At 53.0% G+C, this 21895-nt stretch overlaps 1 protein-coding gene across 2 annotated transcripts in view; it reads left to right on the top strand.

Moving 5' to 3' along the window:
* Positions 1 to 15913, top strand: part of IRS2 (insulin receptor substrate 2) — a 28800-nt gene extending 12887 nt beyond the window's left edge. For both annotated transcript variants that reach the window (XR_006384706.1, XM_044250092.1), the window contains exon 2: positions 13418 to 15913. Coding sequence is in view for 1 of the 2 variants with exons in the window: in XM_044250092.1 (XP_044106027.1) it covers positions 13418 to 13422 (5 nt within the window). In the remaining variant the exon portion in view is untranslated. The remainder of the gene's footprint in view (positions 1 to 13417) is intronic.
* The last annotated feature ends 5982 nt before the right edge of the window (positions 15914 to 21895 follow it).

Below are 21895 nucleotides of genomic sequence, written 5' to 3'. Positions count from 1 at the left end.
CATCGAGCAGATGGCAGCTTTGGGCCCACGCGCCTGCCTGGTAGACAGGGAGACCCGGTAATCTACCCAGCTGCGCGGGACCCTGGGCCGCCTGCCGCGGGGGGGCGCTCAGCAAAACAGGGGACCCTGCCCTGCCCTCCCCATCAGTGAAGCTTTTTGGGGAGCAGGGAGAGCAGAGTTCAGAGCGCCCTGTCTCTTTGCTTCTGGGTCTGGGGGTACTTATCAGGATAAATAGAAAAGCTGACCCATAAAGATCGTGGTGTGCCCCTCTGTAGGGAGTCTTCGGAGATAAGCCCAGCAGTCTTTCCCTGGGTGAGGTTTGGATCCCTTCCATAGAGCACCCCTAGAACGGGCACGGCTGCCCTGCCAAGTGTGCGGGGTGGGGGTACGGGGGATGCCAGCCAAAGTAGGGACCGCAGTGTCTCCCCCCACCCCATGAAGCCCCGGGATTCCCAGGCCTGTTGGAGAAGCCATGCCCACACCCCCTGGGGCTGGGGGGGGGCAGTTGTCTCCACTGAGGGGTCTGACCAGCACCTCCTTTCCTGTCCCCAAGCTGGGTGTCGGGCACCTGGTGGGTGGATAAGTTGGGGGAATTGTGAGGTGGGGAAGTAGTTTTGGAAATAGGCCAGGATGTTCTTACTAAGTTCGAAAACTAAGCAAATCATGCTTTAGAAACTCTGAGCAACAAGCAGGGTTAAACAAGGCAGGGATTAGTGTGGGGGGCGCAGCTTGATTTGGTTGGAAGGTGAGAAGCAGAGGCACGAGGACGTCGGGACACTGTGGAGCTCCTGGACTCCTCGGGCGGGCGAGGTTGCTGGAAAGCGGTCAGTCTTACGCGGCAGCCTGGATGCGTGTTTCAGAAGATAAATCACTCAGGTGACCGGCAGTGGGTGCTTCTGTTTTATTCTTACACGAGAGTAGCGTTTTCAGAAGTTGTTTTCTGGCATAAATGTGACCAAAATAGCGCTTTGTGTACACAGATGAAATGGAAAACAAAACCATTAGCTACTCCTACCCCTCTTCCGGTTGTATATATCGGGTAAGTTCGAAGACATTCTTCAGAGTTTCATTTGTTTGTGGAGTCGACTTCTCAATGCGCAGGCAGCTGAAAACGTTGAGGTGGGACTTAGCAAAATCTATGAGTTGCAACACTGCTGCATTTCTTCCTTTTTTAGGATATTGTAAACCTGGAGGGTACGGTTGCATTATAGTTGGCATCAGAAAACTAACTACAGCTGGTTCAGTTAAAAAAAAAAAAAAAGAAAACTTCAATAATGCATGGTGTGGAAATAGTAGAGATGAAAGCCTGACAAACTTCTAAACATTAATGAATTTAAAAACATTCTTTCGCTTTTCCTTACTTTGACAGTTTTTCAAATGAGCGCTTTCTTTTCAAGTTTGAAGTTTATGTGGCTTCCAAATATAATGCCATTTTGGTATTTGGGGTCATATCAGAATTTTAAAGAGGCAGAAGAACTGACTCACCTTAATTCCATTCTACTTCTTATCATTATTTGCAGTTTAGCTTATCAGTAGGGCTGGTTTATTAGTAGTCTCCGTTCCAAATGAAATAACCCCAGCAGTAAAATACCCCAAGTTTCTCTGGCATGGAGCATTTAATTAAGTTCCTAGAATAACTCTGGGTGATAAGCATTCATCGCCACACTCTGGAGTCTGTCCTGTTCCGCTGGAATGTTCAGAATTCTTCGGATCTTAAGCCATTTCCTAGAGTCAAAGACGGTTCAGCCGTCACTCAGTTGAGGTTCAGTGCATCCCAATGTCCAAGTCCTCGCAGGGGCGATGTGACTTCAGCCTCTGTTCTCGGAGCTCCCCACGCCCACTGTTCCGGGGGCACTGCCCACAGCGCTCCGAGAGGTGGGTGTCCACCCTTCGCAGGGGCTGGCCTCGCCGAAGGTTCTGATGGGGGAGCATCTCCAGCGCGGGGCCCGTCCCCCCACACCCTGGGGTGACCTCTCAGGATTCTGGATCGGTTTTCGGCTGGGGTCTGAGCTGCTGGGTGTAGCTCACTCCAGCCCATGCCCTGGAACTGTCCCGGGATCTTTGTGCCCAGTCTTCGTTGTCAATGGGAGTTTTCCAGAAACTTCCCGCACTAGGTTAATGGCTTCCCTTTCCTGCATCTTCTGGTTCTGCTTGGCCCACCACCCGGTCCTGTTTCGCAGAGTACGCACTCTCTTCAGTTGGGCTGGTGGGAGTTCTTTCTGTGAGCTCATCCTTTACTCTGCAACCCCCATGGGGAAAGCCCACGTTTGAAATGTTTGCGGAGGCTGCTTGCGCGCCGGGGTGCCCTTCTGTGAAAAGGGAACCTGGAGATTTTTAGCCACTGTCCTAATAATTTACAAATAGGACTGTGTTTGCTTAAGACCCAGCTATCACACACCTTTGATGGTATGCAGGTGGATCTGAAGCCCTTTATGAATGCCTAGATCCTGTCCTTTTATAGACCTCGTGACCTAGCCGGGAAGGCCCCTCCCTCTCCTGTGCAGAGGAGGGTCCCGATGGCCACCAGCATCCCGCTCTGCTCTGCTCGCGGAGCCTCCGGGACCTGCCGCTGCTGGAGCCCCATCCTCTGCCACGGTGGCCACTCTGGCTGGAGGCAGGCAGTCCATCGGCTTGGCGGCTCTGTGTTACCAGCCCATCAGGCTGATGTGGGAGGTGGTTCCAGGCAACTTTCCTGTGCTTTTACCTTTTAGTTGCTAATTGGGGGGTTGGGGACTTCACCTAGGGGCTGCTTGAGAGAAGGAAGGGCAGTGGGTGGAGGGACAGGGGCAGAAAGGTCAGGTCAGATCTGCCTTCAACTTGCAGATTCAATCCAATTGTTGAATACTTTTTCATTACAAAGATGCCAGTTGTTACTTGTTAAACACTTAAATGTTTCAGGTGCTCGAAAAATATTAAAGTGTGGGTTAAAAAGAAACTGGTTTGGTTTCCATGCTAAAAAGAAAACTGAAAGGTATTCAGTCTTCAGGTCTATATTTGAGAACTAGGAAGTAAATTTAATTTTGAAATGGGCTCAGACGGTGAAGCATTGCAGGTAGTAATAGATGCTCCAGAAAATAAAGTGGGGAGGGGAGAGGGGACAGGGGACAACTTGAAGGTGATGAGGAAGCAGGTCTTGTAGCGGTTTGGGGGAAGAATCCACATATGCAGAGGGAACAAATAGCCATGCAAAGGCCCTGGGGCAGAAGATTGCTGCCATATTCCCTAGTGAGAAACAGAAGTGGATCTGTGTGACTGATGAGGGAGAAAGAAAGGCAGAGCTTATTAGCCGATGAAAGAGGTGACAAGTGACAGTGACCTGTAGGGCCCGGTCAGCCGTTGTAAAGCTGTCAGCTCATATTTAACAGTATAAAAGCAGAGTAGAATCTTCGGAATAACACAGCATTTAAAAACCTTCCTACCGGAGTCCTCTGATCCGTCCATCTTGTGGTTTTTGCCTGGTGAGGGAGATGGCTTTGCTTCTCCAAACTTCTCCGAACTAGCAGAGAAGATGGCAGAAGCCCTTAAAGTGGGCTGAGGCCCTGCGATGCCACGGGGTGCGGGTTATCGAGATAAGCAGCCGAGCCCTCCGCGAGGCGTCACGTCCTTGGTTACACACACGCGTGGAGTCACGTCCTTGGTTACACACGCGTCTGCAAAGCACCTTCGAACTTATAAAACGTTTCTGAACGAGGTCGAGTGCTCGGGACCTCCTTGGAGGGAGGTTCTTGTTGTTCTTCGTTTTAGAGGAAAAACCTGAGGCTGGAGAGACCCCCTGGGCCTGGAAGGTGGCGTGGCCCTGGTTGGTTTGCTGCTGCCTCGTGCTGGGTCTTCCAGCCGACGCAGTGGCTTCTCTGGGGTGGGGGGAGAGGTCGTCACCCCGACAAGACAGACCGTGGCTGAGTCGGGAGCTGGGTCAGGGCCTTGTGGGGCCACTTATGACAGCCCCCCGAGCTGGGGGCCCAGCAGGCTCTGCTTGTCCCAGAGTGCCCGGCTCCGGCTGTGCAGCGGACTGGCTCCGTCCTCCAGCCGATGGAGAACCGAGTCTTCCCTGTATTCCTTGGCGAGAACCCCGACAGGACAGTGCTGGTGCTGAGTGAGCCGGGAGCTGCGGCCACGGGGCGGGGGGTGGGGGGGAGCCCGCGGCCAGGGGGAGGACCCGCCCGCCCCAGCCTGTGTGGGAGGCAAATGCACATTTTGCACATGGATTTGTGTGCAGGTACTTGTAGCTTCTGTGGTTCTCAGACTTGACGTAGCATGGAGGTCCGTCTTCAGGATTTAGATTTGTTTCACTTAATTTCGGTGAACTGTGTACAGAGTACGGTAGCAGACATAGACCGTGTTCGGCTCCTCTGTCTCAGTGGGACCGACGGCCTTCTCCCGATGGCTTGCGTCCCTGGGAGCAGGTCCTCCTCCGCTTGGGGATGCTCTTGCCTCGTCCGGGCCAGAAATGGGAAATTTCAGTTTTCGTGCTCAAGTGCGTGTGCTAGAAAGTACGTCTGTGCTTGTGGGTCTCCTTGATTTCTCTGGGGCCTAAACTCTAGAGAACTTGCTGCGGAAGGCCCCATGGTGGTGAGTCGCGGGAGGGGAGGCAGCGTGTCCCTGAGTGGCCGTCCGGGCCGTGTCCAGGGCCTTCGCAGAGATGCGTGGCTGAGGCGCCGTGGACTCCACAGCAGATGGCCGGCAGAGACTCACACCCCAGCCCCTGGGGGTCTCGCTGTCGCGGGCAGTGTCCAGAGTGAGGCCGTTTTCTTCCCATTCCTCTTGGGCTAGGCCACTTCGAAGCCTGATCGTGCTCAGTTCAGTGCAACAGGTAGAAATTGCAGAATGGCTTGTTGCTCTCTAAGGAAAATCGTGAAAATAACCATTGTTTTTCTCTTAATTCCTGTGGACTGTGTGTCATTGAATCCTTGCGCTGGTACCTGTGAGTTGGAGGAAATGATTTCCATGGGTGGCCCGTTGCGGCGGGCGGGCCGGTTCCGACGTGTGATGGAACCGCGGGGGGAGGCTCTGTCCGCTCTGTCACAGTTTTGTCGTTTTGGTCCCTAAACAGGTGGCTAGGAAGGTGTGTGTCTTTTAAATCCATTCTAAAAGTCCTAGAGAATTCTGTCCCGCTTGGAGGGACTGGGGATGTGACCAGGCCGGTCCGCGAGCCATCCAGCCTTCTTGCAGTGGAAGGAGAGATGTCTTCATACCCAGTGTCCTGTGTCCCCCTCCCCAAGCTTTGAACCGTTGGGGAAGCTGTGTCTTTCTCTGGTCGGCCGTTTTGCTTCTTCACTGGGCTTTCTTCTTGCCAGAGGAGAGGGGAGGGTGAGAGACTGTGGGCTACTGGCCCCAGTGTGCCGCGTGTGGGCGGAGCCGGGGCCCTCCATCCCCGCGGGAATCTCTCCCTTGCCAGAGCACGGCAGGGGCAGCCTGTGCTCTCCTGGCTCTGGGCATGTCAGCTGTAGCCCTGGCCTCCAGCAGGCGCCCGGGGCCAAGGTGTTCAACTTGCCTGCTCTCTTGACTCTCCCAAGAGGCCGTGAGAAATCCCAGGCTGGGCCCCTGACCAGAGCCCGTCCTGTGGGAAGTCCCTCCCAGCAAGCCAGCATGGAAGATGCCCACCGGGTCGGGCCACTGAGTTCTGCGCCGGCGGAGAGCCCTTCCTCTGTGCAGACACCTGCCGTGAGCGGGTCCAGCTCTGGCCCTCTGGCACTCCGGTGGAGAGCACACGCGGCACCCCACCCTGCCCTAGGTGCTGTATGGCTGGGAGGGGGGGTTGTGGAGGTAGACCCCCCCATGGGCTGGGGGGGAGCTGGAGGGGGCAGGAGCCACCATTGTCCTGTCCCCTTTGCCCGGGAGGGCCTGGCTGTGGGCAGCTGTTGTCTCACGTGATGTTACTTTTCAGTAAATGAACTTGACAAAGATGGTTTGCAGCTTGGCCTTGGCATTTGTCATTCCTGGAGCTTGAATAAATGGTGCTTCCTCTGGGTGTGGGTCTCTCTCGCCTGCCGTGGAGCCTCAGTGCTCATCTGTGGTTCGCTGCGCTTTTGTGGGTAAACCGGAGACACAGAGGCCCATGCGGGTGGCCCCGCTGGCCGGAGCCCAGCTAGCTGTGTGCTTCGGGGTTCGCTGTGTACCCGGAGAGGTGTGGGTGCCTGCCCTGCCTCACGCACCCGCAGGGGACCTGCCCGCCGGGGGACGCCCGTGACCCCGGCCCCATCCGTGCGTTCGGTCCCGCAGCGAGCCCAACCCGGAGCCACCCCAAGAAGCAGTTCGGCTTCTGTCCGCTTCTGTGCAGCTACCCCGAAGCTTACTCACGTGGCTCCGGGAGCCGCTTGCCCTTGTTTCTCCGCACTCATAGGTTTGTTTGCTGCCTTTGCGTCCAGTCTGTGCTGTCGTCCGTGGGCGGGGCTTTGAATGCGGAGAAGTGCCCGGACGGCCAAGAGGTCGCGGTGGGGCGCCGAGCCCCGGGAGCGCCGTGGGGGGACTCGGGCTGCTGGCCCCGGGCTGCGGGTCTTGCTAAGAAGTCTTTGTAGTTCGCAGGGACAGGTGGTGACAAGCAGGTGTTGTTTCCAGGAGCTTGGAAGAAAGCTAAGGGACCCAGCCGCAGGGCACAAGTCAGGCCAGTGGCATGGGGTCCTCTGTTGCAGAAACTCAGGTGTATCGTGGACTGTGCTGACTGCTTTCTGTGTAACCGGCCCATGTAAAGTCTCGTTTGGTAGCTTCTCCGTGGCCCAGGGAGGAACTCCGCGCAGGACCATAAGGTCCCCATTTTTAGAAGAAGGAACGGATCAGTGCCAGATCCTGGGCTCCAGGACCATGACTCCGGTGGGAGCCCGTGGCCATCCACCCCCAGGGCATACGGAGCCATTGGAATGGCATTCGCTTCTAAGGGCTGGGGATGGCTTGACCTGAGTCACTCCTAAGCTTCCAGGATGCTCTGGAGATGAGCCGTGGTGGGAGGGGCCTGGGCGCAGCGGGGCGGGTCCTGCCCCTGAGGGCCGGCTGCCCATTCCCACCAGAGCCTTTAAATGAGCTCAGTTCTGAGCCCCCGGGAGACAGCAAGGACACCCGGTGTTATGAGCATGTTAGGGACAGGGAGGGAGTCGGCGGGGAAGCCGGGGACGCTCAGGTTGTCAGGCACGTTTATGCACGTTGGTGCCCCACGGAAGCTCCTGGCTAGAAGGGAGATGGCTGGGCATGGGTGAGGCGGGCCGGGGGTGGGGGGCAGTGGATTCCAGAATCTTCTGTTGCCATTAAACGTGTCTTTCTTTTTTTCTGTAATGAAAGGCAAGTGTTTTACTGCTTATTCTCTATTTTTAATACATTTCCAAGTTACAGTATTATTGTTAAATGTGAAAACTGAAGTATATTTTAGAATCCTGAGGCCATCCCTTTTTAACTACTCTCCTAAGTCTGTTTCCTATTCAGTGATATTATAAAGGGGATCTGAGTTGTATTTGGCATAATTTCAGACTTGCAGACTTATTTCGATTTCCGTAATAAAAACAAAAACGGGGTGAAATCATAAAGCTAAAATAACCCCCATAGCAGTTCTTAAGTATTTAAGTATTTGAAGGAGAGAGACATGCATTAGAAGTGAGATATGAAAACAGGATATTTGGAGTGAATATATTTTGAATAAATTGTTAAGGCATTATAAATAAATGCCTTAATTTTGAACTAAACACAATATTTAGGTTTGAGAAGTTCAGGTAACAACAATGTAACCAACACTTTTGTAGTCTATGTAAAATACACATTCTTTATATCAGTGTCAATGCGTAACCATAATAACGTGTTAAATCCAAGGAAAGGATGACACCTTTCATTGGACACGTGCACCTTTAATGCACGTGGTGTCACTGGCCCAAACGTTCTTGCTGTTTCATAGGGTAGAAGCGTCACGCTTCTGTTCCTGTTCTTAGATGGCCCCAGAAAGAGAAGAGACCTGCACGAACATATTGTGAGCTCAGCTCTGTTGAAGGTGGGTTGTGTTTCGTGATAATCATACGCACTCAGGGCTGACGTGTTGTGTGTGGAGAACCGAGCAAGAGGAACCGCGGGTAAGGGAAGTTAATCCCCAAAGCGTGCGGGCTTCATAAATGAGTGTGTGACTTGCTTCGTCCTTTTCAGCAGGGCCTGTAACAAGATAGTGTGGTTTTCTGTCCATGGTGTTGCGTTTCTGAAGGACGGAAGCTTGCAGAGAATCTCCAGAGGGAGAATCAGTTAGTCTCCAGGTGTAACGCACAGATGGAAATACATGGTGTTATTTTGACTGCTTCAGCCTCCTTTGTCCTCAAAGTTTTCCTCCTGTCCAGGGGCAAGCAGTGCTCTAGGACCACTCCCGTCTGCTGCTGAGTGCAGAAGCAGCCCTCTGCTAATGAATGAGCCTTTGCTCGGTTCCAATAAAACTTTATTTACAGAAACAGGCAACAGGTCAGATTGGGCATTCTTTGTGGACCTCTGCCTTGGAATGCCTGTGTCTCTCTTGCTCTCTCGCTCTCTCAGTCTTGGGAACTGAAGAGGTTTTTCTTTTCTGTTGGGCCTCAGACAGTCCTAAATATTCGTTCTCCTTTAGAAGAATTTTTTTTTCCCCTTTTTTTTAGCTTTTCTGCCTGTGAGAGATGGCGTAAACCACATGGGTCTTTATTTCAAGGTAATTCATTGAAGCTTTAGGAAGGGCCACCAAGCATTATACGGGATGCTGGGGACAGGTGGGGTTTGAGGGCTCCACTCACAGGGGAGACAGGTGTGTGTGGCCGCAGCCCATGGCCAGGGCAGTGTTTCGTGTCACTGGGGAGAGTTCTGGTACGAGCCCGTGGGGCTGTGTAAAGAGTGTAAACTCCAGGGACCTCGTCATGGTTCCAGACCCTCTCCCCCTCCCCAGGGACCCCGTCATGATTGCAGACCCTCCCCCTCCCCAGGGACCCCATCACGGTTCCAGACCCCCTTCCCCTCCCCAGGGACCCCGTCACGGTTCCAGACCCTCCCCCTCCCCAGGGACCCCGTCATGGTTCCAGACCCTCCCCCTCCCCAGCCCCCCTCCTCTCTCCTTATTTGTAACAATGGACAGTGACGGCCCCAGCGGAGCAGGGAGGGGCCCCGGGGGACAGCTACAGTCCATCCTTCACTGCTGACCAGTCTCTGACGCTCCGCCATCTGGTTGGTACCTAGGAAGGTCTGACATTTCATGGTTGAAGAGCAGGATCCCCCAGGACTTCAGGGGGACCTGCCCCCCAGGCAAGCGTCCTGTTTCTCCTGCACTGTTGGACGCCACTGCCTCGCGTGCAGAGGGTGCTCGCGCGGTGGCACAGCTTGGAGGAAGTGCGCGTCGGACTTCTTACTGACCAGCACGGGAAAGAAACACACGTGCGGTGGGAGTCTGCTAGGACCCCCAGCCCGGGACCCCTGCGGGCTCTAGTGTGCGGTGATTAACACAAGGTCTCACCTGAAGGTTTAAACGGGAGCGAAAGGAGGAGAAGCCCCCTTTTCTGACCTTCCAGGGCTAGACTGTCTCGTCCCGTCTGTGCTGTGTCATTTCCATCGAGTTTCAACTTGGGGCTGGGACATTTCTTCAGCAGCAAGCCGTCAGGATGCAATGATCTTACTTGTCAGCGGAAACGGTGATCTCATAGGACAGACAGTTTGAAGTCTCTCACGAGTAGGGTTGGTGAAGTAATTTACTGCCCCCGTTTGTCCTGGGGGAACGTCTTCCCTAGTTTCCTTTTAAGTTGTGTGTTTGTCTTTTTTTTCTCCTATTTAAATGAAAAGTTCAAGTAACCGTTTTTCTTAGAATCTCTGGCTTGTTTGTTATCACATTTCACCGTACTTTTTTTTTTCCCTGCTGGTGTAGTCAAGAGAGCTTTGCCTTTAGTCAAGTGCGGAGATACTGTATTATCAGGGTTATTTTTCTAGGAATTTCTCATGTAACTGAAAAGTTTACGTCCTCCTGTAAGTCTGTGTTTAACATCAAAGGTTTAAATGGGCCAAAGGGCATGTCTGGGCTCATGGCAGGTTTCTGTCCTCCTAATCATAGTTGCCGCTGGAAATAGAGGTTTTCATTTTGAGAATATGTTGTTCTTTGTCACGTAACTCGTCCTCCGTGGCTCTCCTAAGTGCCTGCTAGGGTTAAGTCCGGTCGGGTTGGGTCCAGGTCGGGTCCCTGCCGCTGCGCTGGGAGCTCCCTGCACCATGGAGTCAGGTGTGGGGCTCTGTCTGCGTGGGGCCCCACGGGGGGGGCAGCATGGGGCCCCACGCACATCCCCACCCAGCCTGCCCCGGGGCTCCACGTGGAACGCGGGTGGGAACGAGGCTCTCTGCAGAGGGAACCAGGGCCTCCCTGGGCTGGCTCGCCACCACTCAGGGCTGGGCGCTGAATTCTGGCCCTGCACCATGGACCACGAAGCCACCCGAAACCCACAGACTCCTGAGAAATCAAAACGAAAACGTCTTGAGCCGGAATGTGTATCGAAAATGCTGCTTGAATTAATTTGCCAGTGCAGATTTCCCCGATTTATCTCTAGAACATTCTAGACCCGAAGCGCACCATAGTGGGAATCCTGGAGCCCCGCGCACCACGGACGACACACGTGGCAAAGACCCTTCCCATTTGTTTTTATGACAAGGTCTTCAGTGACTTGTTTTCTGTTTCTGCCACTTCTTTTTGTAGAGCAGAGCAGACTGAAGGCGGAGTCTTTAATGACCTGCCCTTGCTCATTTGCCTTCTGATTGCTCTTTTAAATGGAAAAGTCCCTGGACTAACCCTCCTCCCAGGAATGGGGGTGCCAGGCACGTGGAAGCTTGTCCTTCCTGCGGCCATCGTTTGTCACAAGACAGGGAGTAGCGGGCCAGGTGCCATGTCCACTGGAACAACTTAGATCTTGTTAATGCAAGGGTTTTGTTTTTTTTTTTTGAATCAACTAATTTTAGGGCCGTGCTTCTGTGAATGGGTTTCTTTCCAAAGCAGTGTCTAACCTGCAGACCAGCACTGTGTGTGATGATTTGACAAATTCAACGATTGCCAGTAAGTCTAAATTCCTTGGAGACGCCTACCCCAAGGACCTCACCGGATACCCTGGTGATCACATTCACGGGCAACGTGTGGGTCTCAATGTTTCTTTCTTGTTTTGCCGCTACACCTAATGGGCTCAAGGGGTGTCTTCTGTCCTGGTGAATATTCTGTGGAGTGACCATAAAATTCATGATTTGTACTTTGCTCCTACTAGAATTAACGTAATAAAGCCCATGAAAGTTTGCTGGTATCACCCTTAGAAAGCATACATACTTAAAAGCAAGGATGTCAGGTTGGTCATGTTAGAAGACTTATTTCCTAGTCTGGATGAAGCAGATTAATTTTCAGGAGGAGAGATCATTTAACTTCCTCTAAAAGTTAGTAAACAAAGGAAGAGGCAAATGTACTCAGTTCCCAGGCTTCAGGGAGGGGGGAGTGGAGCAGAGCAGGGTGCAGCGAGGAGGGTGAGGGGGGCAGCCTGCCGATCTGCAGCTCCATGTCTCCGAGGCTGCTGCCTCTCGACCCTCGGAGCCCTGGCTCCTTTCCGTTGGCCCCCGGCGAGCTTGTGTGGGAGCCCTGAGCTCTGGCTGCTTCCACTCCCTGCCCCGGGGGCTCCCCCTCCCCCAGCAGCACCCGCAGCCTCAGGGAGGCCCTGGTCCTGCAGAGTCACCACATGCACAAATGCAGGAATGAAAGCCCCCCCGCTTCCGCTGGGTCTCAGAATGGAGCGTCCCCTCCGCCTGTGGTGTGTACGGCCACCAGGCCCCCGAGAGTCAGCTGTGCGGGCAGGGCACATCCTCCGGGGCGGCTGATGCGGGTTTCTGGGACTGTCCTTCCACTTGGGAGATGGAGGGATGCACTTGCTTAGCGGTTCTCGAGGCGGTGGGTGTGGGGTTCGCAGGAGACAAGTCCGCCACGCTTGGCTGATCCTTGAAGTCAGCTGCGACCCCAGACCTTCGTGTTGGCGGATCCAGTGCCCCGAACACCTGCTTGGGCCCGCCGGGGACTCGCCTCCCACTCAGAGCCTCAGGACAAAACGCGAGTGGTGTCTGGGGAGAGTTGGGAGTCCGAGGTGGAGTTCGGCAGCGCCCGCGGTTGGAGGGGTCCCAGCGTTCAGGTCGGGCCGTCACATGGGCACTCGCAGGGAAGACGAAGTAGCGAGGGGCGACGCCAACAGACCACTCGGCAATTTGATTAAAAAGCCAGGAAGCGGGCGCCTGGGGGGCTCAGTGGGTTAAGCCGCTGCCTTCGGCTCAGGTCATGATCTCGGGGTCCTGGGATCGAGTCCCGCATCGGGCTCTCTGCTCTGCAGGAAGCCTGCTTCCTCCTCCTTCTCTCGCTACCTGCCTCTCTGCCTACTTGTGATCTCTGTCTGTCAAATAAATAAATAAAATCTTTAAAAAAAAAAAAAAAAAAGCCAGGAAGCTTTGGGCACCTGGGGGGCTCAGTGGGTGAAGCGTCTGCCTTCGGCTCAGGGCATGATCTCAGGGTCCTGGGATCGAGTCCCGCTTCGGGCTCCTTGCTCAGCCGGAAGCCTGCTTCCCCCTCTGCCCCGCCAACCCCTGCTCGTTCTTGTTCTTGTGCCTTCTCTCTCCCCAAAAATGAATAAAATCTAAAAAAAAAAAAAGCCAAGAAGTTTAAAAAGAAAGGCAGTTTGCTATGAAATGGTGAAGTCTCCAACTCGGTCTGTCCGTTAAAGAGCACAGGAAGTTAAAAACATGCCGAAAATGATGGAAATTAGGAACAGGTTGAAGAAGTTTGATCCTTGGGCCTGAAGGCAGGAAGCTGTTAGGGCGGGTTGGGGTCCGAAGGCTGCGTCATCAGTGGGCTCCTGGGGGTTAGTGACCTAACCTGGCCCGGGGCGGCGAGGCCCATGGGGAGGGTTTGGGACGACAAGCGTGTCCCTGCAGTAACGTGTGTGGTCCTGGCCGTTTTCGGAATGGGATACATGACCCAGGCGGATGGTTTTCCGAGGCAGGTGCAGAATCGCTGCCTGTCCCATGTGTCCACCAATCCCCGCTGGCATGATTTCCAGGACGTGCTCCTGGGCCCTGGTGTCCGTCCCCTCGTGAGCTTTCCCCCGCAGCCCCTGCTGAGAGCCGGGCCGGCAGGCTGGCCACTGGCTCCATGGCTTCTGTCCCTGAGGGCAAGGGCAGCGTGCTGTCTCTGTGTCCAGTCCAAGCCTGGCCTCCCAGAGAGCATGCATGACCCTCACAAGTCACTAGCCCTGGGCTGTGCTTCCAGGGGTGTGGAGTGTGTTTGGGGGGCGGGGGGTCACCCACCCTAGAAAACAGAGTGCGGAGATGGTTCTTCCCAGAGTGCATCATGCTTGCAAGTGACATGGGTTGGGAGGGGACTTTTTCTCACTCAGGATGGCTCTGTTCCTGTGACAGTCACCACTGACTTCTTTCCTTTCTCTTCCAGAGTGAGGACCTGTCTGGCTTGATCACTATGACGTCACACATCCAAGAATGACATCAAAGGAGGATGCTCAGCGTGGGGTTTTTTGTTGTTTTTAAATCTGAAGCTGCTTACAATTTTCTTTTGGATCTGAGCAATGACTAGGTTTGGGAACATCTGCGACTGTATTAGACTCTGAACCAACAAGATGAGGACGTCTGCCCCTCTCCTGGCTCCCGCGGTGGGGGAGGGGGGCACCCATCACTCTGCTGTTCGTGCTGTGTTTTGTTTGTTTGTTGACAAAATTCACCGAAGAAGTTACTCTCAAGAAAATTGGATGTTCCCATTGGCCTTCTAAATCACGGCCACTGTCTTAATTTCTTCTTACTTTCATTTTGGCAAAGCAAATTGCTCCCTCGGCATGCTGGGAGGTTCTACCGATGCCCACGGAGGTGGTGAGCTCTGGCACTTGCTGGCACGCACTCAGACCTACCACAGTCCTACCTCAGTTCCAGGTTTAGCCGGATTTGTGCGGCGGGGGGGCTGGCGGGACCTCTGCACGTCGCTGCTGAGCGCGACTTGAGGACGGCCCTTCAGCCTTATTAACGGGTCCCAGGACACATCTGCTCCGTGGGCTCCAGTCCAGGTCCCTGCGTGTTTACTCAGACAGAGCCCAGTGTGGGGCTGGTGTTTCTGGACGGAAAGGCAGTTTGGGATGGGACTTCGAAGATGAATTGATAAATAACGATAATGATGTGTAACTGAAGCAACCTACTTTTGAAAAAATCATCAACTATATTAGGGAGTTGGGGGGGGTTGGGGCAGGGGGTAAATATCTGTTTTTACCTTTAACAGACTTGTTGAATCTTCTCTCTGTAGATGTTTCTGTAGGTACTTCAGACTGCAAAAGCCTTTGGTCCTGTTCACAAGCTCAGATGCCTCTGCTATCCTTAACCTTGAGCTTGCATTTCTTTAACCAAAAATTCACGCAGGCAGGCTAGCGATCCCAGGGTGGTCACGGCTTTGGCAGATTTAAAAGAAAAAAAAAAGTGTGTTATCTTTACTCGATGCTGTTGTGCCAGCCAATGAGGCTGTCCTGAGCAACAGTTTAAAAAAAAAAAAAAAAAAAAAAACACACTCAAAAACTCAAAAAAAGACAAGGGAAGCAAAGAACTTGGGAGCAGAGCTGTTCTGGCCCCTGTGTTGTTAAGGGAAGAAGAAAAAGGGGGAGACAAAGAAAAACCTCACGGTACATCTGACTTGTCGAAAAGTTCCCGACAAGACTACCCTCATTATATGTTTCCAGTGTTCGATTTCCGCAGATGTCGCCCACAACTGCTGACCTTGACCAGCAGAATGTCCTGTCACCTCGCTGCCCCCTTGATGCGTGGCAGAGGGCTGCAGAGCCCCCTCCCACGGGCACGTCCGCAGTGCCTGTGTGCTGGGGATACTCCTGTAGAGGTTACACTAATTCATTGGAGATGGGAGCTTTTTTTTTTTTTTTGGGAGAAAAAATATATATAAATATATAGATATATATCACTATAGAATAATGCATTAATAAAATGAGGCTTTTTAAGAGGAAGACCAAAAAAATTCAATGTCTTAAAAAAATATTTAATGGCAATGCAAACGTCTTCCTGCTTCCATGCTGACTTCTAGAACAGAGGATTGTATTGCAAGACAAAGTTGAATGTAAAGTGATCCCCCAGAACATTTTTAAAGTTGTACTTTTCTAAAATTACACATCGCAACAGCATATGGACCGTACGATGTTAGCTCGAAGGTCAGTTTCAGTGTATGATACATATACTTCATGAAAATGGATAAAACATCCTGAAATTTGTATTCAGTTTTGGGGACTCGGGATCGGTGGGTGGTATTTGCTGTGTAGTCCCCCCCGGTCCAGTAGGACTGAGTGCGGACCCTGTCGGATACAGCGTGCGCACGTCTGGCGTGGGCGCAGGCTCTACATTTACAGTAGGTCTCGGCACCTGCCCCGTGGCTCCCGTTCATACCGCAGCTTACAACAAGCAGAATAAAAAGTTGATAATATACTAAATTTTCCTCTATCCTGTACATTTCAAAAAAAGAAAAAAAAGGCATATGCAATATTTACATTTTTAATTTAGTTTACAGAATGGAACCAAAATGTATAAATGTTATGTTTGCTAAAACTTCACAATGTATATTGGGTCTTTGTACATTTTGCCTGACTTACCTTAAATTTAAAATATTTTTTGCTATATAAACTTTAACAGTTATTAAACAGTGTTTTCTTTTTGGCTACGTATTGTTTCTGGATATCAAGATGTTAAATATATTTCTTGCTATTGTGATATGACGAAAGACTTACTTGCTCTGTCTTCCGCTGTCCACGCTGTACATAAAGCGTCGGTGAGACCCTGCTGGAGACGGCGAGAACGGGCCTAGAGTAGTGCATTGTACTTAGTCTGTATCGATCATGGATGCTCTCCTTAACAGCCGTATGCAATAAAATAAAATACATTATTTATGAGATGAGCGCCTGGAGGACGTCTTCTTCCGCGTGGATGTTGAGTTTCGCGTAAAGCCACTCCTGCTGTGGGAGAGTGAAAAAGTCAACACGAAGCTCTTCAAATACTTTGATGCCTCGTAATTTAAATGTTTTCATCCCGGGAGCCTGATAATGGTCCCCAAATGATAGAACTTATGAAAAGGAAGTGTATTAGGAAAACAAAGATGTTACTTACTTTGCAAAACACACAGACTGCTCCCGGCCTGCCGGCTGCCCGCTGTTCGGAGTTGGTCCCCACGCCAGGTCCTTTGTAGTCCCTCACCACCGCGGCGGTCGGAGCCCCAGACCCATTTTACAGATGCCGCAGCGGGAGGGCGGGGACACGGAGCCCTGAGCCCAGGAGCCGGGGTCTGGGCCGATGGGGAAGCTCATGCTCCTGGCCCTGCCGCTTCCTGGGCATGCCCGCGTGAGAGGGTGAACCGAAGCCGCCAGGCAGGGTCACCTCGGTGGCCGGCACGTACAATTTAGGAGGCAGAAAATATAAAAATGATGACTCTTGATTTTTATGGAGAACAACGTGACCTCCTTGTTGGAAATAATTTTTCTGCCCCTCCACGTTACCCTCAGGTCACAGGAATGCCACACGTGGGTGTCCCCTCTTTTGAGCACGTAGAACAAGAGCAGTTGGGAAGACGATTTTAAAAGTTGGTTTTTAAGTCCTGAGACTGACGTCCTCCCTATAGGGGTGTCTGGGGACTTGGAGGTGGGACAGAGGACGCCGTGAAGGGGCCGGGGGTGGGGGGAGGCTCCCGTTAGCCACAGGGGGAGGATGGCCTGCCAGGTCTGATGCCTCCGACATCTACGTTAATGAAAAGAGCAGGTCATGGTCGCCATTCTGGGAGAGTCCTATGAAGTAGGAATCGGCAAATGGATTTACTCGAAAGATCTCATCACAAATGAAGTGGGGAGTCACGGCCAAAATCTGCCAATGCCAGGAGGGTTCGCTTGAAAGTGATGTAGAAACTCGGAGGAGAAGGCGAAGCGTCGTGGGACGAACGCCAGGAAGCGTGGAGATCCATCCCCCTCTTTGGATTTTGGGAAGAGCGTGGCTCTGACCCGTGGAGGGTCTCCGTAGTGACCTTGGGAGACGCGTCTCGCCCCTGGTCTCCTGGCCTGGCGTCCTCCGCGGAGGTCCGGTATCTGGGCTGCCCTGTGGGACCTGGGGCCCCCGGGCAGACAGTACGGAGCAGGCTGTCCGTCCGCGGGCGCAGGGAGGTCTGAGGCGACAAGTGTGCGAGCCAGCACGACAGACTTACCGTAGCGGCGCTTTGATGCCCTGCTTGAAGGACAAAGGACGCTAATTGGTGCCTTGAAATGTGCCCCGTGTCTTCTCCATCACTGCTGCGCTGCACGGCCCAGCCGCGCTTCTTCGATGGATACAACTCGGCGGGATGTGAAGTCTCCGATTCTTGCTTTGGCAGTGATCCGGGAGACAGGGCCGTGTGGCCTCGTGCCCTCAACAGCTGGGCAACGTGACCGTCCCTCCAGGATCTGGCTGGGGTTTCTGTCCTGCAGCCTGGCTCTGTCCTGCTCCACAGCGCGTTCCCGCCTCTCCAAAGGACGCCGTTGAGCTGCCGGGCAGATTCCCGCCTGCCTGTCCTTACTGCCTCCTTGACTTCCTGCTAGAATGCCGTGCCAGCATCCGCCCAGCCCTCGAGTGACTCATGGCCTTTCCCCTGACGTGTAGAGAGTTCTGGGCTCCTCTGACCTGAGCTGTGCCTCCTGGGTTGGTTGGTTGGTTGGTTTCCCGTCTTTTTCCGAGTGCACCCCTTTCACCGAGGGCGGGAACTCTAAAAGCTCTAAATTTTCACAAAATTCTTTCCACCTCAAGAACGCTGCTGGAGCGGCCCCACCCCCTTTCTCCAGCCTGCCCATCTCAGACGTCACAGATTCCCGGGGGGCCCCCACGTAGAACAAAAACGTTAAATTGATTGCATTTCCCAGGAAAGGGGGTGTGAAGTACCGTGCAGGTATTCACGAGGCAGAGTTCACTGCAGATGACAAAAAACTCAGGGCAGTGGCTGACGTCTGCTCTCCAGCATGCGGGCGGATCAGAATCACCCCGAGTGCTTGTTAGACCCGATCTCTGGATGGTGGGTCCCCAGACTTTCTTTTCAGTCATCTGGGGGCTGGGGCTCAAGGATTTGCCTTTCCAGCAACCGTCCCAGGGGCTGCTGGGGCTGCTGGTCTGGGACCGCACTTTGAGAACCACTGAACAGTACAGGAATTTGTTATCTCCGGTCACAAGGGTCCAAGGCTGGATTATTCAGGCAGCTACCTGGCCTCGTCAGGGGCCCAGGACCTTCTCACCTTCTACTCGGCCATTCTCAGCATCTTGGTTTTTCTTTCTCAGACCTGTCCTATCGTGCTTATAAGATGGGCGTAGTGGCCCCATAGGGCGTATCCTCCCGTCAAAATGTCCAATAAAGACAGTTGCTTGTCCTTGGGTACTTTTGGAAGGGACGCAAATGGTCCCAGAGCAGCCAGACCTCACTCCCACGGACCAGAACCAGGTCCCTGACCATTGTGATGCTGTTCCCTGGGGAGGGAGATCCCCACAGCTGGTTTGCACTGAACGTAGCTCACCCCCTGAGCCTAGGAGCCTTCGGCATCCGGGGACAGGCCAGGCACCAGGTGGTGTTGGCTGCTGGTGACAAGCTTGGAGAGGGTGTGGGGTCTTGCAGGACGGGGCTGCCGCGGCTACACGGGCAGCAGAAAGTGGACCCGTGATCAGAACCCTTTCCAATGCAAGTAGACCTCAAACAGGCCCTGTACGTTCAAGGTGCACGCACCCCCAGTCTCCAGGTGGCTTCAGAAAGGGGGCTCCTAGCAACGTCCCCGTGGAATAAAGTGGTAAGTTTAGCTTGATCAAAGTCATGGTAGTGATGCCAGCCTGAGTTTGCAGACTTGTCGTGTTCCAGACCCTGGACTCACTCCACCGGTCCTGGGCGGGCTTCTCTGTTGCTCCGTCCCCCGCTGGACGCGATGCTGTGAACGCTCAGGATACAAAGACAGAAAGTTGGACCTTTGCAGCCACTCTAAAAGCAAGGACTGTTTGGGTTGGAAGAGAGAGCGCTGCCGTGATTTATCCCCATCAGTGCCGTTAGAGGCTGTGATAGGAGATTTGTCACTGACCTTGTTGGGAAGAAGATAGCACCAGAGAAAGGGACGGAAGGCCGTGGGAGAAACACGTTCATTGCCCACAAAGAATAACTCGATAATGACGAGGACTGTTGAGTGCCGACACCGACCTGAAAGGACTGTCGTTTACGTCTCGGAAGCCTGAGGAAGCAGGACGTTTCTGAAGGGAACGGAGAGTGGCAGGGCAGCCACGTGAGCTCCGGCCTTGCTCAGCTCCGGGAGCCAGAGGCGGCGGTCCCAGACGCCCCTGGAGCAGCGCGGCCGGAAGCCCACAGAGCCGCTGCTGTTTCTGGTCCTGGCATTGCCGAAGACGGGGACTCTACTCGGCCCCGGGTGTGCGCGGGAACAGGGGAATGATTATGCGCAGTTGACTTTGTCGCAAGAGTACGAAGCTTCAGAATCTGCAGGGAAGGGCGCCTGGGTGGCCCGGTCAGTTAGGTGTCGGCTTTTGGCTCGGGTCGTGTCCCAGGGTCCTGGGGTCGAGTCCTGCGTCCGGGTCCCTGCTCAGCGGACAGTCTGCTTCTCTCCCTGCTCCTCACCCCGCTTGTGCTGTTTCTTCCGCCCTGCCTCTCAAATAAATAAAAGCTAAAAAAAAAAAAAAAAAAAAAGAATCGTTAGTAAAGGTCTGAAAACCTGAGGACGGGTTGGGTTCAGGGTCTTAGATCAGTCCTGACCATCCTTGACGCTCTCAAGTCCTGCTGCTAGACGACCAGTAATGCGACGTCGAGACACGACAAAACCGGGCACAACCGAAGTGACACAAGGGCGCTCACACAATCCACGCGTGACCGCCCTTCCCTCTTGGTTCAAGATGCTCTGCCCCTCCCCCAGCCCATTTTCTTACAGGAGTCGACCTTCTAGAGCCTGGTTGACACAGCCCATGGCCTTCGACGGGCCCATCGACGGGCCCATCGCCGCTCCCCCCGCTGCCACCCCTTCCGCACGTCCGCAGGCGGGTCGTGCCGACGTCCAGGAGCCGCCCCCAGCTCACCGCGTGGAGACCCAGAGACCCCGGAGAGAACATGTGGACTTGAAATCATGTTGAAAACGTTCTTGTATTATACCTTCGGAAACCTCTTATTTTGAAATTTATTGAGTTTTGTACTTCAGGGGCAATGATTTTTGGATGGGTTTTATCTCTGATGCTTCTTCATATCCGGTCATTACCTTCTCTGTGAACGTCTTGATGCCGTTCACCGCTTCACGTCCGTATTCACTATGGCTAGGGCTTCCTCCGCCTCAGTAATTCCCTCCAACCGTGTCTACCTGCTCCTTGTGCTCCGAATGCATGTCTCATAATGACCTCTCCAGTGTGAGCGGGCGGAGGAGGAGCAAGGTCTAGCTTACGGTAGTCCCCAGAGACCAGGGTGGATGGAGGCACACAGATTTGCTCCCAGGACCATGGTGCGGTAGGAAACAATGCAAATTGTCCACCGTTTCTTAAAATGTACAGTCTGAAGTGAGGCATGTCATCACGTCCGCCCATTTGTCATGGACCCAAGCTCATGTTATGTCTACACCTTCAAAGGGGTTGGGAAGTGCCATGGACCAGAAGGAGGAGATCCAGAAGCATCGGGTGAGCAGGCTTAATGACAACCCAACCTATTTTCAACTCACCTAAGCAGAGCTGGTTACTCACCTCTCTGGGTTCACAGACCCTCAAGGGCTAAGTGTGATCCAGAGCACTGGAGCTCAGAGAGATGGTGCAGCTCGCTCAGGGTCACATAGTTCATAAACAGCGAGGTCGGCACTCAGAGCTCTCGCTCCGGGTGCCAGGTCTTTGCCGCCGTGCTTCAGTAGAGCTAACGCAACATCTGATAGGGAGTAGGCTGACCAAGTGTTTGCTGAAGGTTCTAAATGACTGCCTTTGTCTCGTACACTTCCAATGGTACCAGTCCAAGTGACCTCATCAGTTTTGAATGCTTATACTGTATGTGTGCATTATTTCTCAAAATTTACCTTGTTTATTAGCTTTATGAATGCATAATTTTACTCAGGGAATTAAAATACATCTGAATTATAATGAGTGACCGATATTTAATCCTAGTGTTCCCTCAATACCTAAAGTGTGCAGGAATTACACGTAGCTCCCTAGACTAGAAAAACCAAAACAACAATCATTCAAACAAAGGGTTTATTCTCTCAGGTAAAATGAGACCCGATGTGGACATTTCATGAAGTTTCCCAGGATCACAGCTCCTTCTATCATTAAGTTTTGCCATCCCCAGTGCACATCTTCTGTCTTCAGGTTTTCCTCATGGCCCAATGTGGCTTCTGCAGCTCCAGCCATCACACGTGCTTTTCCAACAAAAATGATGAAGGGGTCATGAAGTCAGCTGGTTTATAAGTGAACCTTCTGGTTGAGCCTCACAGGCTAGACTTTAGACACATGTAGAAGCTGCCGGAGAAGCTGTGGGACAGACTTGGAACTGGGAGCATCACACCCCCAAATGTGAGAGGGTTCTCAGTCTAAGGAAGAAGGAGAGACACATTGTGTATGTAGCTCTGACTTCAAAAACATCCGCTTCCTTTGTATCACAGGATCATGGGGTTTGACTTTTAAAATATATACCTTTTATTAGGTTTCCTTTTCTCTCAAGGTTTTTTAAACGTGGCATGACTCCTAGCTGAATGAAGGACTTAGTCCCAAGGGCATGGTGCTCGTGGACAAGCATCGAAAACATCACCCATAGCAGAGTGATGGTTTAACTCACACGTGTTTCCTGTGACCTGTGCAGTGCTGGAAAGGAAATACACATGGGACAGGTCTATTAACAACGCATGATCCTATGTTGTGGGAACAC

This window comes from Neovison vison, chromosome 5, assembly GCF_020171115.1.
Source record: "Neovison vison isolate M4711 chromosome 5, ASM_NN_V1, whole genome shotgun sequence".
NCBI lineage: Eukaryota > Metazoa > Chordata > Mammalia > Carnivora > Mustelidae > Neogale > Neogale vison.
The sequence above is the reverse complement of the archived record's forward strand: the minus strand, read 5'-3'. Positions and strand labels throughout refer to the sequence as shown.